General features: G+C 31.1%; 1 protein-coding gene across 1 annotated transcript; it reads right to left on the reverse strand.

Annotated features, from left to right (window-relative positions):
* Window positions 1-4,189: 4,189 nt before the first annotated feature.
* On the reverse strand, window positions 4,190-21,435 carry LOC132756725 (uncharacterized). The gene is made up of 5 exons (XM_060747859.1): window positions 21,385-21,435; window positions 20,492-20,782; window positions 20,022-20,143; window positions 15,385-15,622; window positions 4,190-4,569 (listed from the first exon to the last, which is right to left on the reverse strand). The coding sequence occupies exons 1-5, from the start codon at window positions 21,431-21,433 to the stop codon at window positions 4,349-4,351; spliced, it is 921 nt and encodes a 306-aa protein (XP_060603842.1). The 5' UTR covers window positions 21,434-21,435; the 3' UTR covers window positions 4,190-4,348.
* Between the last annotated feature and the right edge of the window lie 2,768 nt (window positions 21,436-24,203).

A 24,203-nucleotide genomic window follows, 5' to 3' on the forward strand; every position in this document is an offset into this window, starting at 1 on the left:
TTTATTGATGTTTTTAAACCTCCACATCAACGTCGGTCCGATAATCCTAAACTACATGACTTTGGGAATAATTGCTTGCTTTTTTAATTTAAACTTTTTCATTTAACTAGTCAATTCAATTTTGGTATTTAACGGTAAAAAGCAGCAGCCATAATATCTGAAACCTATATTTGCGATGAATTTGTTATAACCTCATTTACGTATCATATTGGAACAACCTGGATTTCAAAACACATACTCCACAATTCAAATGCTAGATAAATACACGCAAGCAAAATATATAGTTCCCTAAGCAGAAGCAAATTCCAACAGGTGACAATATTATCAAAATACTTTTAGGAGAACCTGCCAATTTTGTTCCAATATTCAATAGTAATTGGAAAAAATGAAACTTGAAATGAAAACTTTCTTACAGCGTACCCTTAAATTATTGTAGAGTCTTGGTGTTATCGGTATAAATAACATGTTTTAATAGTTTGTATATTCTTTATAACCTTTTTAAAATATTAATTAAGAGAATGGCACGTGCAGAGAAACAATAACGTGATTTTCATATTTATAATCTGTATTCTCTTCAGTCAGGATTAACAGAGTCTCAGAGCATGACAAACACGTATTTCACGAATATTTATTCCGGGAAAATGCCTTAAATAAGAGGATTAGTACAATAAGTGCACTGGCAGTCTCATCAGCAAGTAAAATCATATCATTATTTTAGTGTTGAGGTATGGTACGCCTATTTAATTATAAAAGATAACCTGAAGTCTTTAAACTTACAACTTTGGTGTTAATAAAACAAATATTTTAATTTTGTATTCTTTTGAGGTGGTTAATTTGTTATGTGATTAAAAGAATATTATTTTCGTGTAGATTCATTACTTAATTTATTCAACTCGTTGAATAAAATAATTACATGTTGGCCAGAGGCTCGAACAATATAATTTTATACAACTCGTTCAACAAATTCAGTATACATCTTTCTCTCATATAATATTCTCTATATATGGACTGTCAAAAGCAACAAGAGAAAATTTGTAGTCATATAATATCATAAGCTGTAGCTTGTCAGTTTTGGTTCATTGGATAGGGTTTAGTTCGTTTTAATCGTGATTCATACTCTTTTAAATTTACTATTTAATTATTTTCATTACTAGTATGTAATATGATGAATAAGTTACATTGTTCAGTGTCTGGTGTGTTTATGTTCTTCGAAATAAATCAAGAACGTCTACAGTGTCCTAATATCAAAAGCCTCCACAAAAAATGTATTATATCATACATATTCTGAGCTATATCCCATTGAGATATGAAATTTTCTTCCGGGCATTCTCACCCATACACTATACACCATAATAAGGCAGTTAGAATGCTTTCGCACGGTTGTTTTTGATTTCGTCTTGAATAAAGTGTTTCTGCATTATGTGTCAGACCCCTAGAGAGTTTGCTTTTATTTTAACATTTTCTTGCTATATATTTTAATATACCATTCTTTTAGTTCTGGTTATGCGAGTTACAAAATACATATCTATTGCTTTAAGAAGGTTACACAGACAAAAAACAACATCATACAGATGGTGCGTCAGTTAAAGGGATATACCCACTTTTTAATTGTCAAGTTCTGCTTAATGGACTATATATTTCAAAAGATTTACTTACAGTCTGTTTTAACTGTGACTGACTAACAGCTGTTTTTAAAAAAATGTTTAGAATAATATATTTATCTGCCGTTAAAGTTAATTATAAAAAGATTGTTCCACTCTGACTTTATAGATTGAACTATAATATTTGCTTCAATAACTCAGTATTAGATAATAGCCTTACTTATGTCAGTCTCATGATTTTCAATCTTGTGTTTTTACATTATATGGAATAAACTCGTAATCAAGGACAGGGTTCAGTCATGTTTGGTATTTCGTATTAACTTTAAATTTTGACATTGTATATTTCAAAAATTATCATATTACCCAAACGCAGCTATAGTAATCATTAAGCATTAAGAACATACAGAAAACATGCAATAACAGAACTTTAATCCTTGAAAGAACACTCAACTTTCTATTTTAAGTACCTTACACTTTATCAAGTAAAATGGAAGAGAGAGACATTTGCCTCGTAGATACTCTTTCCTTGTATGTGTGGCATGCCGAATAAGAAACACTGAACACCAAATATTAAGAAGGCGAAAAATAAGAAATTTACTGAGGAGCCAATTAACTACTCAATGAACAATATGTTCCTGTTAAATTTATTTTCATTGTACGAGTACTTTTCGGCAAAATAATTTTAATCTATGGAATATACTTACTTTAGAAGCACAGGACCCGTAAGATAATTAAACAAGACTTACACCACTAAAGTGACATTTCGCTCATATTTCAAAAGAGTGACAATTATAATGGAAATTGGTAAACAGTTGATATTGGAAAATGTTTGGGATTAAATGATAAATCTGCCAAATATGTTAAAAGACTGTCCAAATTCTTTTTATAATTTTAACATTGCAGATAAACTCCGACGGATATTTACAGACATTTCCTTGTTTTACGTGAGTTATTCATCATTCGTGCGAAGGAAATTATAAAATTGAAAGGAATTATCACAAAAACTTATTTTGATTTCCACCAATGCACTCATTATATACCTTTAAATGGGTAGAACGATGAATAACGCTGGAAATCAAGTTAATATGATAGAGGTTCATTGCATTTTACTGTAAATAATATTAAAATTTTGTCATATTTGTTTTCAACCTTATACTTAACGTCACTTGAGTAATAAATAATCCCCGTGACCGACATAAATATTTATATATTTCTTTTTGAAATTATTATGTTAAATTTATGAAAATAGTTGATCAGTCTTTTCATATTTTAGGCAGTTATATATTTTATCCTAAACATTTGTAATTATCAATTATTATACAATCGTCATTAGACAGTCCAATTTTTTTTAAATATACAACTGAGTTATTTCAGTTTGACAGTGACAAAATGAACATTCTATTGCTTCCATCTTGATTTTTCATAAATTTTCCATATAACCATGTATCTTTGTCTTAAAAGGAGATAGTAAGTGTAATCACTCTGTCAATAACACTTAACACTCTTAACTAAAATGCAGTCTAAGGCCTCTAAATATAGTCCAGTCTCATAAAGTATGCTTACATGTATTTCATATCGAGTATAAAAGACAAATAAGCTACAATATTAGTAAGAGCAGGTTGTTCCCCTTTGTTGACCTTTAAACACGTCTTTTGATATAGACAACATAGTTTATAGTGACATTGTGCTCATTTTGTATTGTCATGTTGACCAAATTGGCAATATATTTTAAAAGATTGACTGATAAAATGGTAATCGACCAACAGTCGACATTGTCAAATGTTAAGAATAAAATATAAATCTGCCTCAAATATAACAAATATACCCAATTCATTTTGAACGCAACTGGTGAATTTCGATGGATATTTACATAAACTTCCTTCAAATCTGAGAATTGCTGACCGCGTGGGTTAAAACCCTGTCAGAAGAAAACCGTTGTTTCCTTGAGCAAGTAACTTTAGATTAATTGTTCAGTACTGGTTGGTTTAAGGAAGGAATTCGGGATTAAGGAACGGATTCGGGAGTGTTCAAAACGCTTATAGTTTCCAATACAATCGAACTAAAATAAATTTGTATAAACTAAACTTCCTTCCTCTCGTGCATGCGAATCAAACATAACATTGAAAGTAATTTTGGCAAAATGTTACTTTACTTTGAACTTCACCTGTTTTCTTACTATATACCTTTGATGGACATTATGTCACAATCAATTTATTTGCTGAAAATGTTATAGTTTTTATTGTTTTTTTTTATCTTATTTTAAAGGAGTATATTTCTTCAGAATAGAATGGCCTATACTTATGTACAATATTCATGTGTATTAAATATAAACGAAATCTTATAGTACAACTCTTTCGAGAATCCAAAGTTTATGGAACAATGCAATTTTACTGTTAATACATTTCATAACAAAATATATCTCATTACATAGGATTTACACTTTAAGTACCTCAGAAACATTTCAAATGTATTTATCTACAGTGTTATCATAGTAGGTACCAAATAATCATTCAACAAGGAAATTTTCCAAACATTCTTGAATATCTTCAATATAGTAATATAATGGAAGGCAAGATAAATACTTTTGGGTATTTTTTATTTTTTAACATTTTTTTCAAAACTAGAATTAACAATTTAGAAATCTAGAAATGGTATCTGCTCTATATGTGTTTTCATTTAGATATCTTGTATTGCATTTTTAATATAAGCAAAACATCGTTACATCGTTATTGTCATAATACTTTGTTTTACTGTTGCTTAGTCACATTTATGTCTACTTGAGGCATCTTTTCATTTTCTGGGTCAGCACTGTATTTCTTCTCTCTATTAGACTTTTTTCTTAATAGTATGCAGACTATGATACATATTATTAGAATTACAATAGCCCCTCCAACAACACTTAGAACTATGATTGTTGTAGAGTGAGTTGGTTTTGATGTAGTAGAAGCAGTTGGTGGTACTGTGGTACCTGAAATTACACAGACATCAGTCATTCAGTTCATTTTATCTTGTTTTTATAGACAGACTTGATTTTATTATGCTACAGAACATCCATTTAATTTCAACCAAACCTTAAGTACTGAAAGAAAAACATATGCAATAAATATTTGTTTTAAGATTTTGCAGATATTTGACTATCTGGTTGTGTAAATTAATTGATTAAAACAACTTTTTACAAATTATCAATATGAAATTTTTACAAACTATCGTAGGACAAAAAGTTAAAATCCAACATAAATTTAGATATCAATATATGTTTCGCTTTATTAGCTTCGTCAGTTGTTACATAAAGAAAATGACGTGAACGTACAAAACAGACGCCTTCTTTAATAGACGCCACATTTGGCGCGTACAAGAAACTTTATACTATTACAAAAAAGATAAAACGTCTATTACTGTTTATACCATAAAACATGTGCATATGTATGTATAATCGTAACTATTTTACATATTTAATTTTCGAAAAGAATTACATAAAATAACTGGATCAAAAGACACATATAGTTTCATAGAGAAACTAGGCTAGTAAATATTTACAACAAGTATGAAAATAACAGTTGAAACAGTTTATAAATTCGAAACAAACTTGCTTTAATTGTATGTTGAAATTGTAAAAGGGAGAAAATAATTTGGAAACATCGCTATCATTCAGTATATCTTATATAAAATGAAAATTATCTATCAATCATTCATTCAATGGATGGTATAATACTCAAAATTAATTAATGTTATATGAAACAAATCAAAATCATATGAATATAGTATGAATAATGTTGTATATGATTGTAAAAATTAAAAAAAAAATATGTGTGAATAAATGGAGGTAATTAAAGGAGGTAATTAAGGGAGGTACACACTATCAAACAAATTTGTAACATTCTTATTATTTTTTCTCCATTTTTAATCATACCCCTTCTATTAAGCCTATACAGAAATTCATAGATATGAAAGGTAGAGAATGGTGTAACTCTTTGCGCATTTGAGACAAACTGGTGCATTCAGAAATAAGGTAGTCAAAAATATTGGGAAATTCAAAAGTTTTTTTTTTTCATAAAATAAAAATAATAAGATTATTTTAATGTTCGAAATAAATTAATTATCAAAGATATCATTAAAAATAATGGACACCTCAAAGGGTACACTACAGCCACTACCAAACAGGGTACATGCCAAACAAGTTTCTTACATTTCTAAACCAAAAACTTTGGAGGAAGAATATTTTAACAATGAATTCTCTAAGAAAACTTCATATTCTTGTACAAAACATAATTAAAATTTCATGTAAAAAATACTATGCAACCCCATTAACACTTAATTGTAGGAACAGAAATTTTATTTTATTTCTATATAATTGAACTTTGCCATAATGCAGTACGGTCTAGTGAAATCAAGGTCATATTTCAACATATATAAAGCCATTGTGCAGATATTCTTACTGTTCAGATACAAAGGCCATAGTGTAATTGATTCAAAATAAAATAATTCTTACTTGACAAAAAAAATAGGCATTTACTTTATAACACAGCTGTATTAAACTTTGAAATGCAATAACAGTTATCGCTCTTAAAGGAGCATGCCTCCAGATTCTTGCTAATTTTCATGAAAATTTAAAAAAAGAAGTATTTAAAAGTAAAATACTATGACATGAACAAAGAAAGTAATTTACAAATTACAAACGGCACTTTCAATCCACGTAAGTTATCAAAAAGAGGTCAAAATATACATAAATACCTCTCACTGCGTTTGTAACGCAGTAGAATTAAAATAGTGATTGATATTGCAAAATCAGTCATTAATCGCACATAACACGTGAATAATTAATTGAATATTGAATCTTTTACTTTTCTTAAGATCTTAAAACATTTTTCTACATATTTAGATTATTGAAACATCTTGGCTTGTCTGGAGGTGTGCAGCTTTAAATACTATCTTTACAATTAAACATTACCTAAATCTGAAAACAGTTACAATTTAAAATCATCATTATATACATGGAGGGAATCATAATGTCCTTATCATGATAATGTGCTCAAATTATTTCATAAAAATTCTTGCAAAGCTAGCAGCTTTCTCGCCAGAGGTTGTTATCTTAAATCATTTCACCAAGATCTCTAAAAATCAAAAGGCCATGACCATTATACTAACTCTCAGCCATTGAATTGTTTTTGTTGTTTTTTTTTCATAAAAATTGCATACATGTACACATGTACGAAAGACATTAAAACATGAGTTGTTTCCTTTTGATAATTCAACTATGATTTGAAGAAATGGAATTGCCTTTGGCAGTCTCAATAATTTGAGCCAAAATCTTCTATTTGAATAAACTTAAAAAAACTTCATGTTTCATGCTTAATACCTAGGCTATAGCTATTGTAATTTTGCAGAAAAAAAAAATTTTTTTTACTACCGGTATATACATAATAATAAGGAAAACACATTACCCCCAGGGTGGGCCAAATTACACCACAGGGCTATAATTTGAAAAATCTTGGTACGGATTTACGAAACAATGCCTTATGCAAAATAATATGCGAGAGCTGCAATAGCTCATGGTAGTCCTCTCCTTTAACATAAGCAATATGTTCATATAATACATGGCTTTTCATAATTGTAACTAAACCCTATAAAGACGGAAAATAGAGAGAAAAATAACAAACACAAATACATGTATGCAATTGATAGAAAATAATAAAGAGAACGATGGAGAAAACAGGAGTTTGTGGATGCTTCTATATCATTTGTCGTTTTGGTACGAAAACAAGTATGGAACAAACTTGCGTGAACACTATGTTGTATGACAACTAGTATATTACTATATTACATGTTAGAATCTTTTGGTATCTCTTATAAATTTATGAACAGCGGTGACGGTAGCAGAGTCCGCAAGTAACACAGGGTCTCCATAAAGAATAACATGCAGAGTTGGAGTGCAAAATTTGGAAAGAGTGTTTAGTAGATTGGGACGTAGATGAACATATTTTTGACAAATAAAGAAATTTTTTTTAGGAATTTTCAACCACCCCACAATCACACAATGGAGACTCGGCAATATTCTTATCAAATAAATCAGATGCAACAGAGCTACAATTGGTTCGAAGTCTGGTATACATTATTTGGTCTCTTTGCTCACTATAGTAAAAGATATTTGGTATATTTGTTACTTCGCTGTTAAGACTGCGCTTAAAAGCGACAAGCGTAGGCGCATTCAGGCTTTTCGCTGACGATACTAGTCCTTTCATTATTGTTGAAGATCCGCTATCAGCTTCCAATATTCTAAATGCAGACTTGCAAACAATAAACAGGTGGTCAAATAAATGGTTAGTCATATTTCATCCTACAAAATCTGAATCAATGTTAATATCCCGTAAAACAAGACAAGAAATTCATCCGTCCATTTTTATGCAGGGTCAAGCAATAAATGAAATAAATTATCATAAACACCTAGGTATAATTCTTTCAAATAATTTTCCCTGGTCAGCACATCTTGATTACACTAAAACTAAAGCCTGGCCAAAAATACATATAATGAAAAAACTGAAATTTACACTTGACCGGAAGTCTCCTGAGACCATCTACCTTTCATTTATTCGACCTATCCTTGAATATGGAAATGTCTTATTTGATAACTGTACCAAATTAGAAAAAAAAACGGAACTAGAACAAATTCAACATGAAGCTGCAAAAATAGTGACAGGAACAACTAAACTCGTCTCTATTGACCATCTTATGTCTGTAATTGGATAAGAAAATTTGGAAAAAAGGAGGAACATTCATAAACTTATCTTATTTTACAAAATGAAAGATAATCTCACTCCAGAATATCTCTCTGATCTTGTCCCTTCTTCTGTTGGCTTCGAACATCGATATCCCTAAAGGAATGCCCTAGATATACAGACCATTTGATCATGCACAGATTTTTACTATAAATCCTTTCTACCATCTGTAAAAAGAGACTTCAAAGCCCTTCCAGTTCAAACCCACAATGCTCCTATTAAGTTAAAACTGTTAGCAACATTAAGACAAACATCTTATACAGAGGAAACCTATAAATAGGTCTGTATTTGATAAAGACACAATTTCATTCTAAAAAATGTTTCTAATCCTTGGTATATGACTCTTTTCAAAATAAACTTTGTCTTTTAGATATATTTCAACGGGATGTATAACCAGGAAAAGCAATTGAAAATTAAATTTAATCTTTGCTCTCAATCTTTGACAGACAATTAATAGAGCAGAACATAAGCTTCTACAATTACATGAGGTGGGATTCGGTCCATTTTGTTTGGTTCTAGAAAGGATAGAATTAAAAAAGCATCAGATCATTGATCATCTCTCAGATGCTAACAAAAAAAGAAAGTATATCATAACTTATCTTCACAAAAGTATGTTAGAGTTACAAACTTTCCCCATATCATGGAAGTTTTATATGTACGAAAGTATTATTTTTTTCAAAAGTTTGATATACCAAAATCCTGATAATATTGCTAGATCTGCAGATGCAACAATTAGTAAGTAAGTAAGTTACGATTAACTCATTACAGTAATATATTTTGGTAATATAATGGAATAACTCATGTGTGTGTCAAATACATTTGTGTAACTTTTTATCACTTTAAAACGGAACAAATCTATCACATGATTTTGTGACTTTGCTTATGTGAATTATTAAAAAAAAACATGCTTTAATTGTATTATTGGCCTATAAATTAGATCATAAACTGTGTGACATTATTGCTTGAATTAAATAGAACAGTTGTAATAATCAAAATACATGTATTGACAATAAAGCTCACACCTGAAAATGAGATCAAGATAATAATCATTATAAGATTTTCAAGATATTATCCAAAACAACATACTACAAACTTACAGCAATATCAATAACTTTTTGCATTCAGGTCTTATAAAATCAAACAAGCAGGTTGTTTTGAAAATGATATCCTTTGATGAAATCCCAAAGGAAAGACAAAGCATGACCTGTCAATACACTGCATTTGACTATTCTCAGTGCTTGTAGACTGGACAGGCAATGTACAAATATTTACAAAGTCCTATCATTGGTGTTCAGGGACTTAGTGAACTTACAACTGTATCTTAAAATATGATGACCAAGATCAACAAGGAATGGTGACTTTCAATGAATGAAACCAACACACAACAGCTGTAAGTTTGTAGATTTTTTTTGTTTGTTTTTGTTTTTTTTTAAATAATTTTAAAGACATATGTGAAGCGCTAAGTGAGTTTCTTCAGTAATTGTCAAGAATGATACTGGACACTATAAACATGAACCAGGTTGTTGTTTTTTACGTTTACAACGAGTTATTTAATCAAGGGTTTAGAACACTGATTTTCAATTATGATCAACAAAAGCATGAGTGATTAGTGATCTTCAGGTTTGATAAGGGACAAATAATAACAAGTTTCAAGTTAAAACAAAGATTGATCTTGCATGCATAACTTTAACCAGTAACTTGAAATGATTATAGCCTTTAAAATCTTTAAAACAACAACAGTTTAATTTCAATATTATTAATAATGACATTGATTATATATCCATCTGTTTTTTAATTTAAAAAACATTTAACAATATAAAAATATAACACCTTCATTTTTTGATATGCATACCTTTGCAGTAAATAATGAGCAAATAATTAATCTCACATAATTGAGTGATGAAACTTTTTCTAAATACTCGCTACTTGAAACATCTAACAATAAACATTATTTTACATACAACACAAAAACACTTCTCTATCAGTTATCAGTATATCAAACTCTAATCTAAAACATTCTTAAATTTAAAAAATAACAGGAAAATAAAACACCGATAATATTTAAAAGATACAGTTACATGTAAACTTCAATTTCGGTATTACAAAATATTATGAGAGTTCAGTGTTATATGTACAGTCTACTCCACTTATAACGAGATCGGTTTTAACGAGGTATCGCTTATAGCGTACATTCTACTTTGTCCTGGCCTTTTTCCTTCTATTTGCCTTTCATTTTATATCGCTTAAAACGAGATCGGTTTTAACTAAACATCGGTTACAACGTACATATATTCGCCGTCCAATGCGTATTTTCCAAAATTGTAACGAGGTCACTGCATCAGTTTGTCACCTTGAGACAAACAAAGGTGACCAAAAACAAAGGTCAATAAAAAAGAAATTATTGAGCAATTAGCGATCAAATGGGTCAGCCTTGTTTTGTCAGCACTCGAGGCTCAATTGTCCTTTAGGTGACGAAATGTCATTTTAAAACAATTTTATTGAGTGCAAGTACGAAGGAAGCGGCTATTTTTTGCAGTGGTATTCGGTGTGCGTGAGAAATACACTGCTGACTTTTGAAAACGATATTTAAAAAGTAGATCTACAAATTAATAAAAAACCCACTCAATTGGACGTATTATGTATTTTTATATGTTTTGTTTAAATTCTGTGATAGCTAGATATATTTATGTACATGTGTATTGATATAAAACAAAAATAGTTACCTCCCATTATACAACATTCAAAAAGGATGTACAAAAGCGAAAACAGAAATAGATGATGCTCGACGGTGTCGATTTCTCAATTTATTCTGTGCAGGTTATAACGAGACCCGGTTATAAATAGGAGTCATGGGATCATTTAATAGAGCAGAAAACAATATTTTAACGCAAGCTTCAACAATCAAAAGTGTCGGTCCATTTTGATCTTTTTAAGAAAATATGTAATTCAAATGACATCAGATCATTAAACACCTTTCAAATGCTTCGGATAATATTCATGACTTATTTACAAAAAAAATTGTTAAAGAGTCAACAACTTCACAAAAGGAGGCAGCGACGGGAGAAATAGGTTTACCCATTCACTCAGTTATGGACAGAAAAAAAATGTAAACACAGTTTTAACTTACCAGAGTCATTGCGTTTTGCAATTGTTAAAAATGTAAGTTGAAAAGTCATTGATATGACTTGTGATGAAGTTAAAAACTATTCAATTTGGCAATAAAACCATATCAAATATATGTAAATCAAAGATCTTGACCTTGAAACTAGTCAACCGAAACTCCATCAAAACTTTGAGGACCACCTTTAGGGATGTTCCTGGTAAATATGAGAGCTTGTTAAAATAATACAAAGCCTGCATTAAAAGTGTGAACGATATAATGTCAGCCCGTGTGACTATGTACTTGTGACTCCTCTCAACACCATACCATCCAATGTTTGTTCCTTCCAAATATGAAACAGTTTACAGAAAAGGCCGTATAAGCAAATATTTACAAAACGAGTTTGGCACCTTTGGATGTCTTTTTTACTGTCAATCACAAACCCATGTGTTATTTATTTTATTACCCTGAACAAATACTGTGGTCATATTCAATTGTCAACTACATCTAACTGTAACAAAAATAAACCAAGAGTAACAATAACTAAACTGTCCTTACCTTTTAAAATTTACATGTACTGTACAGTAGGCCTACTTGAGTTTTTTCTTTCCATCTTTAAGCAAGTGATGATATCTACCAGTCATAAACATACAATACGCCGTGTGTTATTAGATAACAAAACACAAACCCATTTATACGGTTATGGTCAGTGAAATCTGATCCTTCAGTATCCATAATATTCTTCGGATTGTTTTAGAACTATGTAATTTTCAAAATAACGACGATATCCTATGTCTGTCCAGCACTTCTGTAATGTGGCCCCAGCTTTGTCGTGTGCAAAATGCGCAGCGCTTTTAAGTTTCGGAACCACATAATCGGATGGCTTCGTTCATAGCCGACTGGCACGTTTGAATTTATCGAAAGATTTTGTCAATGGACGAAAACGGCGATAATCTTGATGTTTATTTCGGCTGTTGCGTTGTTTATATTACCGTTGAAGTTTAAAATTGACCATCATCGTGAAGAATTATATCGTCTGTGTCGATGGACCAAAGGATTATGTAAAAATATTGGAAATGGAATAAGATACATGGTGATTATGACGGTAGGGGTGCGGATTTTTTTCCGGCGAACATTTTTATCTTGTGTATTATTATAGATGTTGAAATATGATTTTTTTTTTCAAAACGGCTTATATTAAGGTTTTTGATATATATGATCTGTACATGGGCTGGGATTGACAAATATGCATTTTATTTGGATTTTAAAGGCGTTTTGAGCTCCAAACCCCAAGTGTCTGTGTACATAGGAGGAAGAGTTAGTAAAGACATTTCAAAGAAAACGTCATTTTTTGTACAAAATATAATCAAAATTGCTTATTAGAAGTCAAGCTTACAATGACAAGCATTTAGTTATCAATTTGTTATATTAATTCGTTCTCTAACATAATATATAAACTGAATTTATGTCAAAAATTCACCTGCAATTCATAATTGTTGGATGCATGCACTAGATCCTACTAACATGTGGCCGACAAATAAATTTAAACCATCGTATGCCTCTTTGTTTATAAAATTACAAGTATTATTGCTTATTGTTTAGTACTGATATTAAGAACACACATTATCAATTTATTTAAAGGAATAGGAATGGATGGATTGATGTCTGTCTAATATAAATATTCATCATTTAAAAAGAGGTACCATGACAGTTTTTCTGTTGACATCAACCCTATAAGTGAGAAATTCGTGTTTTAAGACACTATTTTTTACTTGAGAAATAAGTTCATGGGCGCCGCCATTTTGGCGTTCTGTCATTCTCGCGAGACAGACGAGACCGAGATTGTGACGTGTTACACCCACTTCCGGTTAGGTGTACACGCTGGCACAGCTGAAATATATCTTGATGAAGAACTTATTAATCTTATTGCGTACATTATATATTATTTGTGAAAACATCATATGGAACTGAATTGCTTTAATTAATCAATTGAAGACGCCGCGACATTAATTATCATTTGCCTGATGTTCAAGCTTGATGATGATCCCACCACATGATTTAAGCAATGACTGCTTAATTTTCAAAGATAAACCATTAATTTTATTTGGGTACTATGAGAAACTTCTTCAAATTCACGATATATCCTTTTATTTTGTACTTAATTTTCGCTAGACAAGCTGTCCGAATAGGGTACATCGCCGGTCATGTGAGGACGCGATTTTACGCCATTGACGCTAAAAATGAGTATGGTGAGAATGGCGCAGGAAAATCGGCAGCCAGACTAATATCGTATGAAAACAAAACTGCCCGTTAGGTTATTTAAGCACCCAGTCAAAACTGGTACCAACAGCAAAAGATTGCCCATTCCCCTGTAATTACGCATATTCCCGGGTTTATCCAGTTCCCTAGTTATCTACTTACCCAATTCCTTTCCCACACAGATACGCATTTCTACTACCGTAAATTTAATCCAATAAAACAAAAAATCATAAATCTACTTAATATTTAAAATGATTATTGGTAACTGAAAAAAATGTGTTGTATTTTATGACATGCTGTCATTTACAGCATAATTCGACGGTGTGGAACTTAATTTCCCCTAAGGTCATTCAGTTCACCGATGAAGCGTAAAAAACTAGATGTCTATTTCGTCATTAGAATATTTGACAAGGATGATTAACCAATCAGGGGAACATTGTGCATGATCAACAGGTCTGTCGGCACAGAGGCATACAAGGAGCAATAAAAATCGTCAGTACACAGTGTGACAGGAACATTTGGTGCAAATAAGGATCAATTAGAATGGACAATGCACAGTATTAGACATAAGTAGTAAGAACCAGCAATTATGTGAATAAATTATGCAAATTAGATTTTTGAGCAGCCAATAAAAATGTTTTGCCTGCAGTTCATATTAGGCTACGATTACGACGGCAGCACCATACGTTGACAGACATATTAACAATTTACGTTTCAAAAGAGTTGCTTATATTTTTGAAATGAGTACATCAATTATAACATATGTTCACACCTTTAAATTTTAAAGTCAGAATCAAACTGCAAAAATTTAATTACATGTACTATTACGAACACGTTTTGTAGGATTTTTATAATAATGATAATTATCGCCGTATAATAATTAACAGCCAATTATTCGTTGGTGCGTTTGTTTATTTAATTGCATTATTTGATTGTGAAACTTTGTTAAATAATAACATGTGTATTTATTAAATCTGTGAAATATTGTTTAATTACATTAAGATGAGACTTTAATGAACATAGCATTGTTTGGAGTAACGGGCATCACTGGCCTGAAGTGGTGCGACAGGTAGACGTTGATTTTTTTTTTGTTTCTTTAGTTATTCATTTTTTTTTTGATATTGTTACGTATTTTGAACAATAAAAAATCTCCTCTCTACCTCCTGTGAAAATTAAATTGTCTGGTCAATACTTAATTATATTAATATTTCCCTACGATTCAACTAGATTTATCATAAATCTAAATATGTTGGGAAATGACATCACGCGCACCTGTTTTTATACGGCCAATACACAAACATGGCCGCGCTTACTAATTTGTAGAAATCGGTGATGTAGCGATTTAAATTTTGTTATCATTCGTTTAATATTATTATTTTGCGGCAGAAAATTTGCAGATTTATTATTTAAAGTATTCTTTTTCTGAAATCAAGTTTTTATTCTAACCTTGTCTTTCCCTTTAATATATTTATGCTGAAATGTCATTAGACTACTAAAATATACAAATAATGACGCTTGAATGATTGAATAAAGCGGTTACGTGATATGTTACATAATATATTTATGCTAGACATTATGGTCAATACATGTATATGCAAACGCAGTCTTGGAATACATGAAACAAAAAGAACACACACAGTTTTAGTAGTACCTGCTTTAAGCCGGTATTTCGATGACGTCCATGTAAATACTTCCTCTATGTATAAGTTGTGTGTGACTGTAACCTTATATACGACCTCTACATAGTCGGAACCAGTATATTCAGTATGAGTAAATCCACTTGCTACTTTTCTATCTGTCTCTGAATTACATGTACGTGTACAATCTGACCTATCCGATAATTGTATGGGACTTGGTCTACTGGATGTAAAATCTTCTTCTGTTCCATTCTGTCATACAAAATAGTTCTTTACTAAAATATAGCAATCTTTCCACTTATATTTTGGTTTAATTTTGATAATATAAACATAATTTTTATTGGAAAAAAACAGTCTTTCATTGCTCTTGAGGCATCTTCCTTTTCCAGATCGTTATATAATTATAACAACAGTTGTAAAGAACATTTGTGGTGAAGATTGAATACAGCTTGTTGACATTATCTTTCATGTAATAGGTCTTCAATTTACGTTTAATATATATAATGTCCAATTCTTTCGAAAACAATCACTTCTTTCCCGGATTTCCGTTTTGAAGAAAAGAAATGTGGTAAAAGAGTGATCCATCGGAATCATTATTCACAACAAAATAACATGAAAACTGAAGACTCGGTCTGTATAATGAGGGCTAATAAAACATTTCCCATGCCCCATTGCACCGGCTTATGCGGTAGTCAATTTTTAACAGTATTGGGATCATTGATCGGGAAGGACCATAAAATAGAACAGTAAGGGACAACTTTTAACAGCTGCCACACGGCAATTGACACCTGCTGATGTGAATTATAAAAATCTGAAAAAGGGTTTATCCCTCTGAAGCTGTACATAATCACAATAAAATAACGTGAACATTGCAGACTCGGTTTGACCGCGTATGTACATGAGGGATAACGAAAAGGTGCAAATATCCCTCAAGCCTCCTAAAGGGATCATTTAAGTATGGTACTAGGAAACGCAGAAGAAAAATCTCGCGGAAAAGGTGATCAATCGGAAGCAATAAGCAAAAGTAGCAATTTCCAGGTGATTTAGCTAGTGACAAAACTTTTGTAACAAATACAACAAAAATATGTAAGAATGCGGCGTATTTTCCTTCAGTTTTATTTAGAGATATGGGAGAGGCGCCGGGTTTTATACCTGTCCGCAATAGAAGTTCGTAAATACTCAAAGAGGGGCGGGGCGTCGTGCATTACTTAAAATCGTTTTACTTTGTTAATCAACTTTTTTCATTTTAAACATGTTTCTTAGTAAACGTACTCTTGTAGTTATACAATTGGAAACACGTTTTCTTAAACTCTATTTTCTGTATTCGAGTTTTTTTTCATTTCAATTGTATATTTTAGGTTCAGATAGATATCTATAAGTGTCAAAACTTGCATAATGTATTGTATGCAATTAATATATCAAAATTACATAAACTTTGCTGACACGGTTTGATTGAATCTGTACATAAAAGATAATGAAAAAGTACTCAATTTCAACAGGCCGAGAAAAGTATAACAACACTGAACTTGATCACCTTCCCCTTCGAAATTCGCCGTTTGCATTAGGAAAATATTGCAATCTATAAATAAAGTTATCATGATATAAAGAGTATGTATTTCAATCATTTTTACTATCAATTCGGTCTAAGTTTAGGGGATCATTCGATAAGTTTATAATATTAAATGTACATTTATTATTAACAATAATTTGTTCATAAAACTGCTTCAGGCAACAGACGCTTCAGTTAAGTTAGAGTCAGTATCAAGAAACGTTTACTATAATCATCATTATTATTATTATAATCATCATCATCATCATCATCATCATCATCATCATTATCATTATTATTATTATTATTATTCAGTTGAAATCATTGTTTTATTGACTGCGGAGACGATTCGACACGATATATATAAGAAACACGTGTAGTGCAATAGAAGTGGCGAGGGTAAACAAACTACAACACACATACGCGCAAAAACATGCAGTTTGGTTTCGTCCGTGAGTAGGATCAGAGCAGTATTATATTTACCGGTACACAGAGATCTCAGAATCTAGGGCGTACGAAATGTTGCTTTTTCTGATGAAAAAAGGTAAGTTTGAAGAATAGGTAATTAGGATAGTTTAAAGTAAGAATCCAATCATAAAAATCTCGAGAAAGAGTAACCCTCGAAAGCATAAATCAAAACAAAATTAAGCAAATTTCACGTGTAATCGTATTCAAGAAACGGTAACTGTTCATTTTCAAGTATATGCCAATACATGCCAATATATTATATCAATCGAAACTACAATACCGGCTTCCGATTTTTTGTAGCATGTACTGTTAAATTTCTTAAATATCCGTCCTGCTTTGAAATAGTTATATGTTTTTTCTTGTGGTTTCTTCACACTATGTGTTCAGTGTTGTTATTTTTTCTGGTCTTTCGGGATCATTGATTCAAGCACGTTTAAGTGTTGACATTTGAGTACCGCTCAAGCTGGCTGTATTATTTTGTCGTAATTATTGATCCCGAGAGATCACAATTTTCGAGATTATTATTTATATCCAGATTATTATTTACATTTCGATTATCCAAAAATTACCAATTTTGAAGTTGATTGCTTTTTTTTAATTTGTAAGAAATCAACAATAAACAAGACCGGTAAAATGCAAAAAGGTGCGTCAATATATAATGTTTAAGACTTATAAGGTTGTTAGTATTGACGTGTTTGGTCCGGAATAATTAATGTTGACGCCGCCTCCAACGCCGCCCTCAATTCAACCGAGTGGGTCATGTTTTCGAAAATTGGAATTGCAAATATCGTCGAGTGTCAACATTCAACGTTCGAAAAATGATAATATCCGTACAAGACAACGATTGGTAATCGCTAGCGACTTCATTTTGTTTCTACTTTCATAATCCAATCAATATTGCTATGATTAATGGTTCAATGCAGTGATAAACATTAGTCTAGTACTAACTCAAACCGAGTCTGCAATTCTCTTGTAATTTTGTTGTGATTTATGCTTCCGAGGGATCACTTTGTTTCCAGATTTTAACATCTTAAAGACACTACCAATAAAACAGGCAATTATCATAGTATTGCAAGCAATCCATAAGTCCCCTACCGGTTAGAACCCCAGCAACATTCTGATGGGTCATTGCCATTCAATTTTACCGCTAAATAAATGACATATATAAATACATCTTTTGAGTTCTAAGTTTGTCTATATCATAGTAATGTGTTATGTTTCCCTTCCTAGTAAGGAAATTATATAACAGATAATCAAAAGGTCCAATTTTCTCAGGATGAATAAGTATAAGTTATGTTTCACTTTTTCTCTATTTAAAGTAAATCTATTGGAAAAAATCTTTAAAAGTGATCTCAGGAAACAGCTTTTATGAGCAGACAGACAGACAGACAGACTGAAGAGACTCTTGTTATTTTTCTAAACATCCTTGTTACCAAAATATAACATATTTTAATACAAAATTCTTAGAGGAGATAACTTTTCTTTATGTTTAAAGATACCATTTCTAGTCACAAAGAGGATAAGTAAAAAAAACAACAATTTTCAAATATAGCATTAACTATAATGTATAGTAAGTAACAAAGATGAAAATTAAAAACAAAAATATAATGTAGGTGTTGATAATGAATGTTTATTTTGAATTTGAAGAAAATCCATGACGAAATAAGAAAGTTAAAGAATGAATAAGAAAAATTCAAAGTTTAAGGAGGAGATGATTCTTGAAATATGGATCTAGATTTATAAACCTTGTCATATGATTATGATGTGGATTTTAAAGTAATTCCTATAAGCAATTAAGAAGTTGGAGTAAAAATACCAATTTCTCGAAAAAAATCTAAGTTCAAGGGCACATTATTCTAGAAATAGTCTTGCTAAAGTATTTAACCTTCTCACAATTGTTGAGTGATAATAAGAAACATACATATGAAGTTTGAAGTAGATACATTAAGAAATAACGAAGTTATTTAAACATTTTTGTCATAAAAATTCTAAATTCAAGGGAGGTAATTTTTGTGCTAGACCTGTAAACCTTGTCACATATGATGTGGTTGATGACCAGAGACTTATATTTAAAGTTTGAAGAAAACACCTTAAAAAATAAAGAACTTGAAGTGAAAAAGCGTAAAAATTCAAATCAGAAATCTTGAAATTCAGTCTATTTGTTGCCATAGCAACCAGAATTTTCAACATAGGAAGAAAAAAGAAAAATGTGCATAATTTCCAGACTGTCTTCTGCCCATATTTCAAGTTTCATAAAAACATTTTCAGTACATTTTGACTTATCACTGGATCTATTTTATATGTAAAAGTTGCCATATTTTCAGTTTATTTGTTGCCATAGCAACCAGAATTTCCAACATAGGAAGAAAAGAAAAAGACGTGCATAATCTCCATACTGCCATTTATTCATATATCAAGTTTCATAAAAAATATTTTCAGTACTTTTTGCGTTATCGCGGGATCCAGTTTTGTGGACGGACGGACTGACAGACTGACAGACAGACAGACAGACAGACGGACAGCAGGACGAAGGGTAAATCTAAAGTCCCCTCCGGTTAAACCGGTAGGAGACTAAAACAGTCGTGATTGCTTGTAAAGTGTTTGCAAATAGATGAAACACAACAAACAACCTACCTCAATTTTGTACCATGTCACAGTTATGTCAGATGTTGGGAAAACACATCCTGTATTGACCAAAATTTGACCATTTGTATTAGCTCCAGGTTCCTGTGCTGTAATACTGCTTTGGCCAAAGTCTGCAATGTAAAGAACAAAACATCTTTGACATAAACAAACTCGGTAAAAGAAACAAGAATAGTGAAACAATCTATTTTAGACAAAAAAGATAAATCTGTCTTACGAAGCTGATTTATTTTAGAATTATATGTTTAAACAGGTAACTGATACAGGAGTAGTTTCTTAAAAGTAAAAGAAAACTGTATCTGAAAAACAAAAGTCGAAAGGATTTTGCAAAATAAAAATCAAATAATATAACTAATTTCATAAGCAAAACGAATATATGCATGTATTATACTTTTGTTTATTTCTCGAAAATGATATGGAACATTACTCTTCTGGTATGGCTGTAAGAAAATTCATAATACCAGCTATAGAGGTTGTGGCAGAAACTTCTTCGCCTGTGCTTTTGTCTCTGCAACTATATGTTGCACAATTTTTGTATGAGTAAGGGCTGACCCCGATGTAAAATTCATCACTAGACACAGATGATGTGTACTGTAAGGAAGGCGGAAAACACTTGTCTTTAGTTCCTGAACAAGTATTAACAATTTGCGAGTTAAGTCGCCATTCAACACCATTTTTAGTTGGGTTTCTACAAGTGCATGTCATATTGGATAGATATCTAGGTACATCAGGAACACAACTTAAGGTTATACCTGAAATAAATACATATATTTGAGCCAATAGTATTTCAATATACCTGATGTTAATGACTCTATATAGCATAGTATTTTCTTCGAAATGTATAATGAGACATTAAGGAAATCGTCAGGGTTGTTAAGGCCAGTTTTGCAAAATCTACGTCATTTTACAATTTCAGCCACCCTGTTATTCGACATTATTTTTCCATTATGAGTGAGTAAATGAGCGCAAGTGCAAAGTTACGCAAACTTTCTGATACATTAGCACTTGCAGGCAAAATCATGCGAAATTAACCAGGAAACATTGAATACTTTTTAACTAGAGAAATACTTTGTAAGAAGCAGGTGACGAACAGAACAACCTTATATTATATCAGGAAGGTGGTAGATCTGAAGACAAAAAGACAGCAAAGGTATTTGGAAAAAAAAAACAATAGCAGTCAAAGAATTTATCACGTATAAATCTTTATCTAGGGCCGCAATTCCCGATAAATCATACGAAACTCAAACCAATGTATTTCTAAAGACGTTTCTACTAGGATATTGGTGGCATTTATGGCGACAGCAACCAAGTACTAGCCACTTACTAATTGGAAGATCATGACTTGACAACTTACCATGCGCAAAGTGAAAAACAGCTGTTGATATCAGTGAATAAAAAATCATGCTGAGTCTGAAAATAAATTTAATTTATTGAGTGTTGACATAAAACTAAACAATACATATATCATTTAAAGAATTACTACTCATTCAGTCTGTTATTTATGATTAAAAAGTCCAAACAGTGTTGTTTCGCCGGCATGGATATTAATAATCAAAAATATGTAATTATATTTATGATTAGATGTTATTGAAGTAGAGCTAAATTTAAAATACCCGGACTTTGTCCAAAATTGTGTCTTATCTTATATCATATACTCATCTAAGAGTTATATATTTAATTGAATCTTGTTGTTCTTAATTTAAAGTAATGTCTTTTATTTATTAATCAAATATTACCCAAAATGATTAGATTTTTATTTTATATGTTGAATATAGATAGAAGCCTTTTGCATTCCGCTTAGTTTAAACAAGGCACTTTTTTCAAGCAGGTAAAAACGTCCGACATGATCTATTGTAAAGCAAGTCAGACAAAATTGAAGGCAGATCACTGTTTATCTGTAAGATATATCTATATCTACATGTACCTTATATTAGCAGTGCCTGGTTGCTTTTCATTTACGATCGAGATCAAGATGATTGCTTTAATATTTGCGAATAAAACAAAATTAATACTTCGATCGCTTATGTCAAATAAGTTCCAAAAAGCGGCCTTTACCAAGACAAGTGCTAGTACATGTATACTTAAAAATGTTGTTGTAAATTTTGTTGTTGTAATCTTAAAAGTCACAGTTTCATGAATAATTCCAAAAGCGTTTCAACGGGTTACTTTCTGTCCCTTCGTCAGAGATTGAGCCTGAAATTGTCGGAATTTATGTCAAACATTATTTAAAGCAAAACACAATATTTAACCTTCAACTCAGGCAATAGCACATATAATTGTAAAAGAGACTTACCATTTGTTGAAGAGGAATCAAATGAGAAAAGCGCCTTCCGTTAATGTTAAAACAACAACAACAACAACAATATTAATAATAATAAATAATTAAAAAAGATGAATTCTCAGTGACAATCAGAATAAGGACAGGTAGTACCGCCTCCGTGGTGGAGGGGTTAGAGTCGATGACTTCTAATCCAGTTACCTCTCTGGCGTGGGTTCGATCCCCGGGACATGCTTTGGTAGTTTAGCAAGGAGGAAGGTAGTCTAGTACTGGATTAACTCTCCAGGAACGATTGACTGAAATACTGTTGGAACAAGGCGTAAAATGAAATAAACAAACAAACAAACAAACAAAAACTACTTGGTAGAGCTATTTTCAATCCGTATTAATAGATTAAAGGCGAGGATGTTCTTACAGGTTTTTCTAGTACCGGTATAAACTCTAATATGAAAGAAGCTAAATACTGTCAACATATCTTATAGTAAAGCAGACCCTCCGTTATGAACAAACTCACTTTGTTATAAATTGCCTGAAGATCAATGCATCTTGATAACTTTCGGAAAGAAATTATATAAAAATTACAACGGCCAGGAATGATACCGCACGGCAATAAATACTAATTGTTTAACGAATTGTCGTTCATTTTGATTGCCCTTTGACATCTTAATGATCATTCCGTCTTAAACGAATACCAATAATAAAATGGTGATGATAATGATGATGATGATGATGATGATGATGATGATGATGATGATGATGATGATGATGGTGATGATGATGATGATAATGATGATGATGATGATGAAATTGACAATGACGACGACTAGGCCGATGACAACGACGATGGCTACGAAGACCATGATGATGAAAATGATGATGTTGATAAACAATAGTAATATTGTTTATTTAAAAAAGCATTATATCTGTCCATTTTTCATATGGTTATTCATACTTTTTTCTCGTTTTATGTTAAACAGATAAACTTCCTGTGTGACTAAACATCGTTTGATGGTGGTAATAATAAAACTATTCTTCCTTGTTCTTAAATATCTTAAGTATCTGTGCGAAATTTGACAACAAAATGACAGAAAATAGATTTTATATAAGCTTATTAGTGATACAGCTAATGCGAGCATGTTAGTATAAATGATTTTAACTTGTTAATTTACGATTCATATTTTTACAGGTTTAACAATATTTAGGTCACCTTTTCTTTCTGAAAGGGAATCTATTGACTATTGTTATCTGAATTCTTTTCTTACCATTTAAGGTCTGTGATGTCTGTTAAACAACAAGTTGATAATACAATAAAACAGTAGAAGATTATTTTAAAATATCAACTTGAAGAAAGTGCTCTTTTGAATTACAAACTCAATAAAAGGTAATTCAATATTCACAAGATACAATATATCAAATACAGTACGCAGTCATATATCGATTATTCTATATGTGTTATATATATGCTTTACTCATTCTAAGATTTTTTTTCATTCATTCAAAAGACATCTGCGTTGTTAAATATGATGTATTGATGTTTAATATGTCACAAATTTGAAAGGTTTTGATTTTCAACGAAACAAAACACTATAAAAATCATCACTATATTTGAAGAACTAAGTTTATTTGTAAAAGGTATGTCATGTAGAAAAGCAGCGGACAGTCAATCTAAATGGGACACACTGTCTTTTTTCAGATGTCAAGTTTTTAAATACATTTTTTTTTATTTTTCATTTCTTATCATCAATACTGACATATTATTTTTCCTTCTGCTGTGACTTATTTCACATTCTTTTTTTTCTCGAAACGAAAAAGGAAAGCAATTGTACTCCCCTGGAAATCGGTTAATTTGCAAGTATATCCATTAAATATTATGGGGATATGATTGAAATTCATAC

Source organism: Ruditapes philippinarum, unplaced genomic scaffold (genome assembly GCF_026571515.1).
Source record: "Ruditapes philippinarum isolate M1 unplaced genomic scaffold, ASM2657151v2 ctg3079_1_1_1_1, whole genome shotgun sequence".
NCBI classification, from domain to species: domain Eukaryota; kingdom Metazoa; phylum Mollusca; class Bivalvia; order Venerida; family Veneridae; genus Ruditapes; species Ruditapes philippinarum.

Excerpts from the sequence above, each read along its gene's own strand:
- LOC132756725 (XM_060747859.1), bottom strand. The coding sequence starts at position 21,433 with ATGATTTTTTATTCACTGATATCAACAGCTGTTTTTCACTTTGCGCAT. Across the intron at positions 20,144-20,491 it reads TGCCACAACCTCTATAGCTG|ACTTTGGCCAAAGCAGTATT; the intron begins GTATTATGAATT and ends TTTACATTGCAG. Across the intron at positions 4,570-15,384 it reads GAAATACCGGCTTAAAGCAG|GTACCACAGTACCACCAACT; the intron begins GTACTACTAAAA and ends GTGTAATTTCAG.